Source organism: Euphorbia lathyris, chromosome 10 (assembly GCF_963576675.1).
Source record: "Euphorbia lathyris chromosome 10, ddEupLath1.1, whole genome shotgun sequence".
NCBI classification, from domain to species: domain Eukaryota; kingdom Viridiplantae; phylum Streptophyta; class Magnoliopsida; order Malpighiales; family Euphorbiaceae; genus Euphorbia; species Euphorbia lathyris.
This window is the reverse complement of record NC_088919.1, coordinates 21442186-21455063: the sequence shown is the minus strand read 5'-3', so window position 1 is coordinate 21455063 and position 12878 is coordinate 21442186. Positions and strand designations below refer to the sequence as shown.

The 12878-nt window shown below is 36.8% G+C and overlaps 1 protein-coding gene across 1 annotated transcript; it reads right to left on the bottom strand.

Moving 5' to 3' along the window:
- Nucleotides 1–1428: 1428 nt before the first annotated feature.
- LOC136208688 (uncharacterized) lies at nucleotides 1429–6325 on the bottom strand. Its single transcript, XM_065999798.1, has 10 exons — nucleotides 5759–6325; nucleotides 5533–5670; nucleotides 4677–4865; nucleotides 3171–3308; nucleotides 2937–3055; nucleotides 2692–2824; nucleotides 2474–2603; nucleotides 2296–2375; nucleotides 2019–2153; nucleotides 1429–1912 (listed from the first exon to the last, which is right to left on the bottom strand). The coding sequence occupies exons 1-10, from the start codon at nucleotides 6212–6214 to the stop codon at nucleotides 1679–1681; spliced, it is 1752 nt and encodes a 583-aa protein (XP_065855870.1). The 5' UTR covers nucleotides 6215–6325; the 3' UTR covers nucleotides 1429–1678.
- Between the last annotated feature and the right edge of the window lie 6553 nt (nucleotides 6326–12878).

Sequence of the window (12878 nt, the reverse complement as noted above, 5' to 3'; positions counted from 1 at the left end):
AGTTTCAGTTTCATGGAAAGCTAAAAAAAACATAATACAGTAAGCAAGTCTTCTGTAGAAACTGAGTATGGAGGTATAAGAACAGCAACATGTAAATGTGAATGAAGGCAAATTATTAGAAGCACCCGTTCTCCATGTCACTCGAAGGACCTTCCATACATATTTTGACATGTGTAACATGAACCCACACATATTGTAAGAGGTCCCACTATTTTAATTATTACGTAAGGTCACAATACACGTGTCCAAATGTGAATTGAGGGTCCTCCGAGTAACATGGAAGACCGGATGCTTAATATAAGGACTCGTGAATGAAAGTGGATGTAGTATATCCTAGGGGAGTTTCACATTCCATGTTAGCTACCAATCAAGTTACATCGTGATAGCCAAATTGTTATCCACATTGCAAACAATCCATTTTTTCATAAATAACAAAAAAAAATTGAATATCTACAATCAAGAGAGTTGAGAGAGTTGTTGTTCAACATTACACGTAGTCAACCAAATGAATTTTCTCAATCACCTTTAAATTGAAGCTTATTAAAATCATGCGGTAGAGATTAAAATCATCCTAAAGCTTAGATTCACACCTCTTAATATTTCATGTTTTTATATGTCACCTTAATTAATAAAGGTAATAAAGTTAGAATTATTATATGCAAACACAACTCGAAACTTGTCACATTTTTACATGTCATCATAACAGACTTTTGAATGGTCATTGTTAACATTTTAATTCAAAAACAATATAAAATAATTTAGAAATATTATCGTATTTTCCTATATTTCTAAATGTCGCCATTAACATATGTATACATGTGATCCGGAATACACAATATGAAATTGGCAATAACCCGATTAGATGAACACAATTATGACATGAATTTTATTTGGTTTCTCTGTTTCGTGGATCTCGCCGGATTTTGTATTCCTATTTCATATGATGTTGAGCAATTGGCTAACATCATGTCGAAAGTTGTAATTATTTTTACCCGTTTGGACACGGCACTTGTTCAGTCCCACAAATTACTTGTCTTCTTCATCTCTCTATATAAAACTTGGATTCTGTTTTATATTATGTAGATGCATTTACAGTTGAATTGTATTTCAAGGTAAAATGGAATGGAACGGAATGAAGTGGAGAAGGGTTTAATTGGAGGAAAACTCAATTCAACGGCAAAACTATCATCAGCAGAAAATACAGGGATAAAATATTAACCCTAAATATACTAATAAAGAAAATTAATTGTATCATAAGAAAATACTTGAAAAAAAAAAGTATTTCACTACTTTAAAATTTATGATAATCCATTGGGAAAAAAAAGTTAAATACCTAATTGAAACAAAAAAAAAATCCTTAAACACTAAGAGATTAATGCATGTATAAATACACATGCACTATTATTTTGTTTTGGATAGACGAAATGGTGAAGAATAAAGTCTAAGTAAAAACTGATATAAAGAAACAGTTTTAGCAGTCATTATTTTATACCCGCACCCGCACGCTTTTTGTCAATAATGTAAGGGCCTATGTTTCTCATACTCTCTCTGTCTGTGCGAATCATCAAACCGAGATCCTTCAAAATGTTCCTCTTTCTGTTAGAAAACAAAAAGTACAAAACTGAAGAAAGCTAGTTTTCTAAAAACAAACTGATGCTTCGTTGCAACCACATTTCGCTCAAGAGAATTGAGACTTCAATTGGGAGTTCACCATTATCACCAGATTCTTCAAATCCCAAGATTCCACATTCGGGGAGATTACCGCAGCACCAACAGCCAATGCAATAACAGCAAAGGCCATTCCTTTTGAGCAACATCCGCCCCGGGATGATTTTCCCTGAATCAACTTGCAGTACTTGTCTGCCTCTTTCAACACTGCACCATCTTCTCCACTTGCAATTGCTTTCTCATTCTATATGCAAAAATGACCAACAATTAGAATCTTTTGTAAATAACACTTGACAAGAATTCTATCATACATTATTCACCATATCATTTGAAGAGAAAGGAAGTTCTACCTTCTGTCTAAAGTTCTTGAGAATTTGCCTAAGAGGATCAAGAGGAGCCAATTTCACATGGAGATCCTTCCAGTCCTCGGAAAGTTTCTTGAGAATAGCAACGCTAGCTTCTGGGTTCTCCAGGTATATCTTATCCTGTTTTTCCACATTACAGAGTAAATATATTGAAATTCAATTCTACTAAAATAATAATTAATAGACATGGAACTTTGGACAAAGCATACAAATTTTAAGAGATGAAAATATCCCTTATGTGAACAAAAAGCTAAGACCTTACCCAATGCTTGTAGCACTCGGCATTCTGGGTCAAACACCAAATACAAATACCAGCAGCTTCTTTGGATAAGTGAGGATTGCCTGTTCAAACAGTTCATAAATCATGCTTAGTTTTTAATAAATTTTCCCCTACCTAGCTCGACAAAAAGAACAATGAACTGATAACAAAATTCCCATACTTTCTCCTGCAGCTTTAGCAGCAAAACTTAGAATCTGCAATGCTACTTGTTTCATTGCTTTGCTTCCCGTTGAGCCAGCCAAAGCCACCTCTTTCAGAGTGGGATATATTGCCTCAAACCTCTCAGTAGCCTGAATGAGAAACCACATACCAACATGAGTAAGAGAACAGACTCTCAAGTATCACCAAGTACAAAAAACAAAAGTATACATTCTCAACCTTTATTCTAGCTGCAGATGGAGGGAATGTAACTCGGACTAGTATCTCAAGTGCAAAAGGTGGAATCAAGCGTTCCCCCTTTCTAACAGCACCGCTTACTAAAATAGTCCTAGCCTTTGGAGAAGACAAAATTCTGCAATTGAGTAAACAAATGCAAAAATTGAAAAATTGATGAAAAGGAAACGAGGCATTGAAGAAAAAGAAACGAGGATAAAAGGCAAGTCAAATCACGATTATTTGCATACTTTTCTACTAGCTGCAATATTATATCTCTGGACTGTGGATTAGAACTTTTTCCATTCACTATGGGCAAGAGGTTGTGTGCCCATGAATACAAACCCACAGCCAAATCTCCCAGAGAGACCTACAACCAAAAGTTATTACGTAAGTTATAAATTATTCAAGTGTAAATAACAGAAAGAAAGTGGATAAACTTGCTAATTCTACTAGATTGTAGCTTTTTATTGTCATTCATTTACCTGTGCTATCATCCATGCAACAACAGCAAGCTTGTCTTGCCCTTGATACTTCGAAGTTTCCCTCAACGTTGGCAAAACATTAACTAAAGCATCAGGCCTTCGTCGTAAAACCATCGCAAGGGCCACAAAGATGCCAACCTATCATTTTAACAATCCATCAATAACACACTTCAGAATGAATCAACTGTCCTTGTGTAGAAAAGATGAGGTTAAAGCAAAAGTAAAACTGAAGGTGAAAAGGCATAGGAATTGGGAAATCAGAAATAAAATAGACCATGTATACTGAATTTGCAGAGAAAAACCAAGGATCCAACAACAAGTTAGATTTATTGCATTAAGAAAGATAAGGGAGGGTACCCAGAAGTCTTATAAACATATCCTCTTCATTTTCAAATACAAGTACAGTTCAATGCTGATAGGTACTATCTAGTTCTCCCTTTTGTCAATAAATGACAATCATTCTATCTTCTACTTCGTTCCAATTGGAATCTTTTGTATGCACATCTAACAAAAGCCATCTATCCACTTTCTACCTGCTAATGTTCAGAAACATCAGAAGATAGAAAAATTGGTGGTGGATGGAAACAACAGTTAAAGTATTCTGTCACCCAAAGTTTGAATTAAAATTCTAAGTATCAATGTATCTAATTCTAATTAAAATTACCAACTAAGGGAAACTGGTTAGACAAAAATCCCATTATATACAGAATTTCAAACAGATGTTTTATTGACATGCAACTAGCACATATATGCATCCCCAATCATTTGCTCCAATCATTCCATAAAGTCATCAGCAAACAAAACTAGAAGAAGATGACAATGATGAAGTCACTCCAAATTTTCATTGTTCAACTATTAAAGCAGTGCCATTAAATTTATCAAAAAAAAAAAGCAGTGCCATTAAAGCCACATCATTTCAGAGGACAAGTGAGAGTTATAAGCTTATAAGGCAGAAGCCTAAGTTCTGAAAAATGCTAGTTCATTTTTATTTAGGATGGTCTCCTACATCCAATTTAACCCCAAGCTCAACATATTATGCAGTTATTGAATTAACATTTTAAGATCATTAATTTGGAATTTGTTAAATGTGCATTCAGTTTATGTCTTCCTGCTTGAAAGATTATCTCAAGAAAAAATATTAATCTACTTACTGGTATAAACAGAGAGTGCAAAGCACTTATTGTGTAAGTAAGAGAACTGCAAACTACCAGAGTTAGAATTAAGTCAGATCCTTGTTATCCCAAGTCCAAGTTTATGCTTTACAAGGAATAATTTGTCAACACTATTATACATGTTCAAGAGCTAAACCCATGTTAAACAGAAGTCCATTCTACTAAAGTTTTCTCGGACAACACTTCCACCAAATTCAATCAAGAAGAAATTGGTCCATGTTAAATGAGCATACTCGCAATTATGCATATCAATCATTCACCAAGACTATGGTCACAGGCACAAGATCTGAAGAAATAAAGGAAAAGAAGAGCAACATTTTATGAACGCAGTTACCTGAGATTTTGATGATACATGTTGTGTACTCTTTTTAGCACTCTTAGAAGTAGCTTGCTGGCTTGCCAAGTCTGCAAAGATGCAGTCTACAGACCATAGCACAAATGAACTAAGTGCCTCAATGGGTCGCTGACTAATCCAATCTATAGATGCTCTATAGACAGCATCAGAAATATGGGATAGGGGAATCTGTTGGAAAATATTGGGCAATTAGTACACAAGATATCAAACAAGCAGAAAGGTCTAAAAAGTTAAAAGTGCCCACATACCCAATTATAATTGTTTCGTAACTCCATTAACAAGTGCACAAAATATGAACAAAAAATTTATTAAAACTGATAAGCAGTCATATCCTAGAAATGTAGCATCTGATAGGAAACCGACATAATGCTCATTTGAACACAATAAAATTTCATAATCAGTACCTAGTACCTAGTACCTACAGTGATCAACCAAAAAGTATCAAATCAGGAAAGTAAAAATACGAAGAGAGAACAGAAAAGATGCAAAATTGTATTACATATTTGTCAAATCAGAAGCCAAGAATAACTTTAAAGCATAAACCATCGTGAAATTGCATTCATAAACTTTGGCAACAGGATAGCCATGAAACTTAAAAGTTAAAACCAAGGTATGAAACGGCGAAAAGAACCAAACACAGTCATAAAATAAACAAATAAAAAGGGCTAAGGACTATGTCAGCAGGCACACTCAGTCTTTTCCTTTACCTGAGAAAACAATCTCACAGAATTATTCTTCATTCCCACGAATCAAGTAAAGACATAGGCACAATTGAAAAAAAAAAACGAAAAAAAAAAGAGTACAAAAATCAGACTAAAAGCCTCGTAACACTTACATCAGTCATTTTAGCCACCGTGTTCTCCCTGAACAACTTCACCCATGGAAATTGGGCTGAACTCACGGAGGAAAATGCCCTTCCGAAATAATCTGCAAACCTCATTAGTTGTATCTCCTGCTGTCCTTCATACGATGCCTATACGAATCGCAATCAATCAAAAACAATAATTCAATTCCTCCTAAATCTGCCACATCACTAACAACAATTAAATCATATTACCGACCGATATTTCAACCAGAAAAGTGGTAAGATCAGCCGCATCAATCTTGACGGCAGCTTCTGCAACGGTAACCTTAGGTTTCTTCGGCTTCTTCTGCTTCACCTTCTTCTCTTCGACCTTGGCGTGTACTCCTGCATCGTCACTGTCATCCGACTCATCATCGTCATCAGATCGGTGCCTTGATCTCACCGGTGCCTCAGCGATGGCAGCAGCATCTGCGGCTCTCTGAGATTCGATGATTCGACGACGACGCTCTTCGGATTGCTGCTCCAGCGATAGGAAGACGTTGCCCTTGTCATTAAGGGAGGCGGTTCCATTAATTTTAGAGGCATTGGAGGCAGCGGCAGAATCGGCGGGCTTCTGCTTCCTTTGGCGCTTAGCGTATGTGACTTTCTGCCAGCCGTGATCTGGGTTGGTGTGTGTGATTTGGTGATCTTCGTTGGCTTCAAAAGACTCCATTTTTAATTTGGAGTTTGGATTTTCGGAAAATTTTGTTTCTTTTTTACTCTCTCTTACTTTCGAGGACACAACAACACAACACAAAGGGATGGAGAGAGATAAATAGATCTGAGGAAGAAAGTATACTTTAGATGGGAGACTGATTTTATGGGGTTGACTTTGTTCATTTTTGACCTCAACTAGAGTGCCAAATTACCAGATTGCCAGAAATTAATATCATAATCATGTTAATCAAATAATGGTGACCGAAATTCACTCAGTTTTTAAAAAATCATTGAACTTGTATTGTTTTCACAAAATTATTCAATTTTTTTATTTCAATAAAATTATTTAAATCCATTGAGATAGAAATAAATACTAGTAGAAGAGTGGTATAAGAATAAATTTTTTGTTTTTTAAACATATGACAATTATTTAAAAATAATAATATTAATATTACGATAAAATGAAAGCCATATATTATTATTATATGTATTTCATGTAGTATGTTAAATGATAATAAAATAACAAACATATATAATAGTGGTGTCCGCTATGGTTACTTTGTTTTTTACAAAGTACCGTTACTTGGTGTGGTTTTCACCATTGGATTAATTTTCTGCTCCATCATCCAATGATGAAAACCACACCAAGTAACGGTACTTTGTAAAAAATAAAGTAATCATAGCGGGCCAATATCCGGTATATCATATTTATCAATTATTTTTAATATGATTTTCACATCGACATTCTAATAAAAATAGTTACTTTATTGAAGTAAAAAGAAATTTTAATAATTTTATGAAAAAAGTAGACTAATTAATTATTAGTCCTTATATTTTGACAAAACACACTGTTTAGTCCCTATATTTTTAAAAACAAACGGTAAAGTTTCTAACGTTTTTCTCGGTAAACTGTTTAGTCCCTAACGTTTTTCTCGGTGAACTGTTTAGTCTCTGCCGTTAGACTCTTTTGAAGATTATGTTAGTCAATTTGACTTTGCGTTCTTCTTTTCCTTTAAACTATAATGCATCTGAAATCAACTTTGAGTGTTCTTCTTAATCGTTCAAATTTGTAAACATTAGATCTGTTCTTTTTCTTGTTCTCCATACAAATAGCTTCTTCTTCTAAATTGGATTTTCTCTTCTGAAGTTTGAAGGCAAATAGTAAAGGGTAATTTAGTCATTTTCGAACTCATAAATGGTAAAAATCTAACAAACAGACGGAAGGACTAAACAGTTCACTGAGAAAAAGGTTAGGGACCCTACCATGTGTTTTTTAAAATACAGGAACTAAACAGTGTGTTTTGTCAAAATATAGGGACTAATAAATTAATTACCTAAAAAAATATTTAGTGGTTTTTTTTACCTAATCTCAAACTTTAGCATGGTTATATGATAATTTATTTCTGAATTTACCATATTTTCTTTCCATAGTACTGTTAATTAGGTTGGGCGCAGATCTTTGAGAAACTGGATTGGACCGAATATTCGAGTAAAAAGATCCAGAATTGGACCGAACTTTTTTTTGAAGAACTGGACCGAACTAGACTGTTGACTTTTATCAAAGATCTGGACCGAACTGGATCGAAATTATCCAGAACTGGACCGATAACCGAATTGGATTAGACTGGACCGAACTGGATTGAAAAAACTGAAGATTTATCATATTAAATTTATATTTTATATGAAGTTTTATTTTTTTCCTATTTAGTGAAGTGTTGTATTTCCTATTTTTATTTAAGGTAGGTTGTATTTCTTATTCTTATTTAAGATAGGTTCTGTTAGCGATATTTTGCGAATATGCTAATTTCAACATTGTCACGTGTGGTTAGAATGCGGGCGTGCCAGAGAAGATTACTTCTCAATTGAAATGGTTAAGTTTATGGAATGTGCGCGCCAAAACTTGAATTCTAAACGAAACGATTGGCGAGGGACGCAAGGATTGAAAAAGTCCCTCTTGGGTCTCTAGCGCCGTTATAGAAACTTTGCTAGATAAATTGTTTTATTTAAGCTAATGCGGGTGAATTGAAGACGAGAAAATAAAGGAATTTAAAGTGCGAAATTGACACGAAATTTGGTGAAAAATCGATATTTTATTGATGTAAATCAAGGTTTGAATACATGTGTTTGAGGTAAGCATAAAATTAAAAATGAATTACAATTGAAGAACTTCTATACTAAACATATAGCTAATTCAATTGAAATGGAAGAACAAATCAAATATAAGGAATTGAAATGCAATTAAAATAAATTGGAATTCAACAACAAACTTGGAGCCACAATAGCTATCTCGGATTGATGTTGAATTTTGGTGTCGGCTGGAAGTTCTTGGAGAGCTGCAACCGGTCGGGCCCGTACGGTATATGATCTTGGCAATTACAAAACGTTGGTAGGCAAATGGGACAGATTTAATCTTCAACTTTGGGAGGCTCATTTGGGCGTTTAAGAACACGGAATTGGACGAGTAAATAGGCTAAATTTAATTTCGGAATGTCAGGAACAAACTTCTATAAGGGATCGAAGGCTAAAACGGACTTTAAATAGACGTAATTGAGGGTTGAAAATGACTAGTTGAATCTGGAAAAATCTGGAAACAGAATGTCTAAAATGATTTAAGGTGCAAAGATCAGCTTGTAAATAGAGTTCGGGGCACAGAATTGGGAAAGTAAATACATTAGATCGAACTTCAGAACGTTAGGAACAACTTTGTCGAAGGGATTGAAAGCAAAAAATGACTTTAAATAGACAGAATTGAGCTTTGAAAAAGGATGAACGAATCTGGAAAATTACTTTAGAAAGGAAATTCTAATTGAAACTTGAACAGAGTAACGACTTAAAAACACTAATTTGAGTCGAGAAACTTGAAAAGAGACTTTGGGACTTGAGTTGAAGCTAAAGGAAGCTAAATGAGGGACTAAAACTAAGAAAAACGAAGAACGAAAAGAAGAACTTAGAAGAACTTGAAGAACTAGGAGCTAAGAGCTAAAAACCAAAAAGAGAGCATTGAGAGTAACCTTTAGAGAGGGGTTTTGTTGTGTGTTGAGTGTGTGTTGAGTGTAGGGGAGGGGGTCTATTTATAGTTTTTTTAAGTGGCGTTTTGATAATTATTTAGTGGTATTAGGGTATTTTGGTCTTTTCATCATCAACTAACTCAACTAACTCCAACTAACTCTAACCAACTAACTTAACTTCCTCAACTGCCGTTGACTGCTTCCGGAAGAGACGATACGCCCCGCGTATGTCCTACTACGCCCTGCGTGTTGTGGCTCCTGGGCCTTGTGCGTTTCATTGATGATTTTTACGCGTGGCGTCTCTGGTGTCACGTCCCGCGTAAAGGAATACACCCTGCGTATTGGCGGATACGCCCTGCGTATCCGTGCTTCTGATCTTGGAACACTCTGCGGATGCGTCTTACGCATGATGTATTAGCAAGTACGTCCTGCGTAATAAAGTACGCCCCGCGCAATGTGAAGGACGCGCTGCGTATTTGAGTTTCTGACGTTTGATTTCTCCGGACGCCTTGTTTACGCGCTGCGTATGGAGGACACGCCCCGCGTGGTGCCGGACTCTCTCATGGGTTGAAGGTTAGTTTACACGTATATTATTTTCTAGAAAATATAAACTATATCCTAAAAATATAACCCAAGCATTTTATCTACATAAAAATAATTATTTTATTTTTGGGCCAACAATTGCCCCCCTCTTTTGTGCATAAATGAATTAGTAACAATAAAATTTATGTACAAAAGAAGTTTTATTAAATACTTTTTTCTTTTTTAAGATAATAGAGAAAAGAATCCTGCAGGATTTTTAGAATTTGAATTCCTTGGAACTCTCTATCTTAATCAATCTACAACTCTTCTTTCTTTTTGATACTTTTGTTTCTGCCATTTTCTTTTCCCCAAGCTCAAGAACACTCAGAATCAAACTCTCAGTCACTCAAGCATGGGTATGCAAACTATTTTTCTTCTTTATTTTCTTTTTTGATTTTTCTTTTGCTTTTGTGTAGAATCACATCTTATGAGAAAATAAATTGAATTGGAATAAAACATAAGAATTTTAGAGCTACTACGTGGGGATGGAATTGTATTGCTGAAATTTTGCATCTGTCTGTCACAGCTGCGGGCTCATATTCTGACACCATTCGTGCTGATTCTCGCCTAGGCATAACCCTTGGCTTGCAGGAGGTAATTTTTGTAATTTCATGATCATGTATTTGAAGGTAGCATCCATAGGCTTTGATTGATTGTGTCTGTACTTCCAATTTCAGGACAGTGTCTTTACTATTAGCCCTATTGCTATGAATAACTCGCCTTTGCCCCCTTATCCCCTGAGTAGCGCTATCGAATTAGCCCTTCATAGGGAAACTTATCAATTCCCTGCGAATAAGAAAGGTCTGGTATTCCCTCGTTGTTACACTGGGTGGAATGACCTTGTAGATCGTTTAGAATTGAGGTATGCAAGTGTTTGGGACCAGGTTGGCATCAGGGATTTTGTTCGTTTGACTCGTCATGAAATTACTCCTTGTGTGAATGTGCTTGAAGGAGTTTTGAATTATTGGTCACCGACATGCAACTCATTGATTCTCCTGCTGGGTCCTATGTCTATCACTTTACGTGATGTGGTTGCTTTGACGGGGTTGCCTATTATTGGAGAGGAAGTCCCAAGTTGTGTCGATACACATGCATTCCCTGGAGTGCAAGCCATCTTATCTAAAGAGGCTGGGACGTATGTCCAAATAATTAAGAAGAAATTGGATAAGGCGGAGTTGGATGATGAGGATCATGTGCATTTCATGTGGATGATGCTTAACAATTACATTTTTGAACCATTGGGTCTTAGGCCTACAGCTGAAATATTGATTATTGTTAAGGCTTTGGCTTCAGGCCGTCGTTTAGCTCTTGGCACCATGTTGTTAGCTTCAACCTTCCACCGTCTAGCTCTTACGGTTGAGGGCAGACCATTTGTAAAACCTCGGGGTGGCTTGTGGTTATTACAACTGTGGGTTTTTATCTACTTCCCTCATTTGGCTACTGTTTCATCAGTGGGGGTTTCAGATCATCTTGGTGTAGACCTTTGCTACAGCTCTTCGAGTTTGGCCGTTGGTATGGTTGTGAGATTTCTTCGTACTTTAGTGCCATCCATTCACAATGAGCTGTTTCTCTTTTGGAATAAGAGTAATTCATGTCTACCATCCTGGGTGCTTTCTTACTTGTCTGCTGCCCCCCATGAAGGTACTGAATGGTGGATGACGGTGTGTGCAACACGTCGGTTACACCACGGGGTGAACCGAACTAGAACCTCGAGATCCTCAAATCCTGGTCTGACTTTATATGCGCCTTGTCTTTGGGCACGTCAATTAGGATTTTTCCAAGCTATTCTAGGGCCACTCCCATTTCCTACCTCTTCTCAGCGGTATGGAGCTAGTGACGAAGATATAGCCGCTGCGGTTCTGGACACGGGATATGATCAGGGACCACTTCTGCTTGGATCGGATCGACCTTCGTTTGATGCTTGGTGGGATACCGTTTTTTAGCAGTGTATTCCATCCGTTGGTAAGCTCTTTTTTTATTTTGTTTTGTATGTACATTTTATATATATATATATACATTCTTTTCTTTTCTTTTTTCTTTTTTTTTTATAGATTCGAGCGGTAGCTCAGGAAAGGATAACAATCTGACTCTTCTGGTCCCGAATACTCTTGAGATAAATGAAACGGGCAAAGGCAAAGGCAAAGCAATCATGTTGGATGGGGGAGGGCATGTACCTAGTACGGCAGGCCCTTCTGTGAGACCAGGAGAGAGAATTGATTATGACGAAGACCTATACTTTGGTTTTGAGGATGGAGCGCTGGATCAACTAGGGGCATATTGGAACGTGACTTCTTCGATTAGAACCCTGTCTCTTGATGATGGCTCGACCGAGGTGGACATGACTCCATTGTAACTTCCAGCACGAACACATCTTCCTTTTGCATCTTTTTTAAACCGATTGATTGCCGCACCATTGTCTCAGGTTTGTATGATTTTGTGACTCCGTTGTTTTATGAACTATGTTTGGGATGCTTGAGTCATATTGTTTGATTGAATTGTCATTTGTGAATATGGCAGGAATCAGCTCTAGTGCGTCCTCCATTAGTTCCTGTCGGTCTTAAGGCTGATAATCCTTTTGCTGGTTTGGATTTTTCGTTTTTGAAAGGACCGCCTAACGCCGTAGCTGACTCATCCTTTCCTAGTGATGATTCTTTGAGTGATGCTCGTGCCAATCTCAGTAAGCTTGTCGCCTCTCCTCTTGACTCTTGGACTCCGACCCGTGTTGAAAGAGCTATGATTGATTTTGACCTTATGATGGGTGTGTGTGTTCATCCCTTCAAGACTGAGCCGTTGAAATCCGCCAAGAACCACGAATCATTTTGCTATCAGTCCTATGTTACTGAGAAAAACGTGGCAGCAGGTCTCGCAGCTCGAGTTAGATCAAATATGGCAGAGTTAGAGGCCTACAGCAAGAAGTTTAATGCTCTGGTTGATGCTGAAGAAGAGGATAGGCAACGATTAGCCAAAATTGCAGCTGTAGAGGAGCGGCTTGTGGCATTGGAGAAGGAGGTGGCTGAAGCTCGAGTGTTTAAGGAAGATATGGTTAGAGCTAGCTCCGGGTTTAGGGCTTGTTTCCCGCGGATGGAGGAA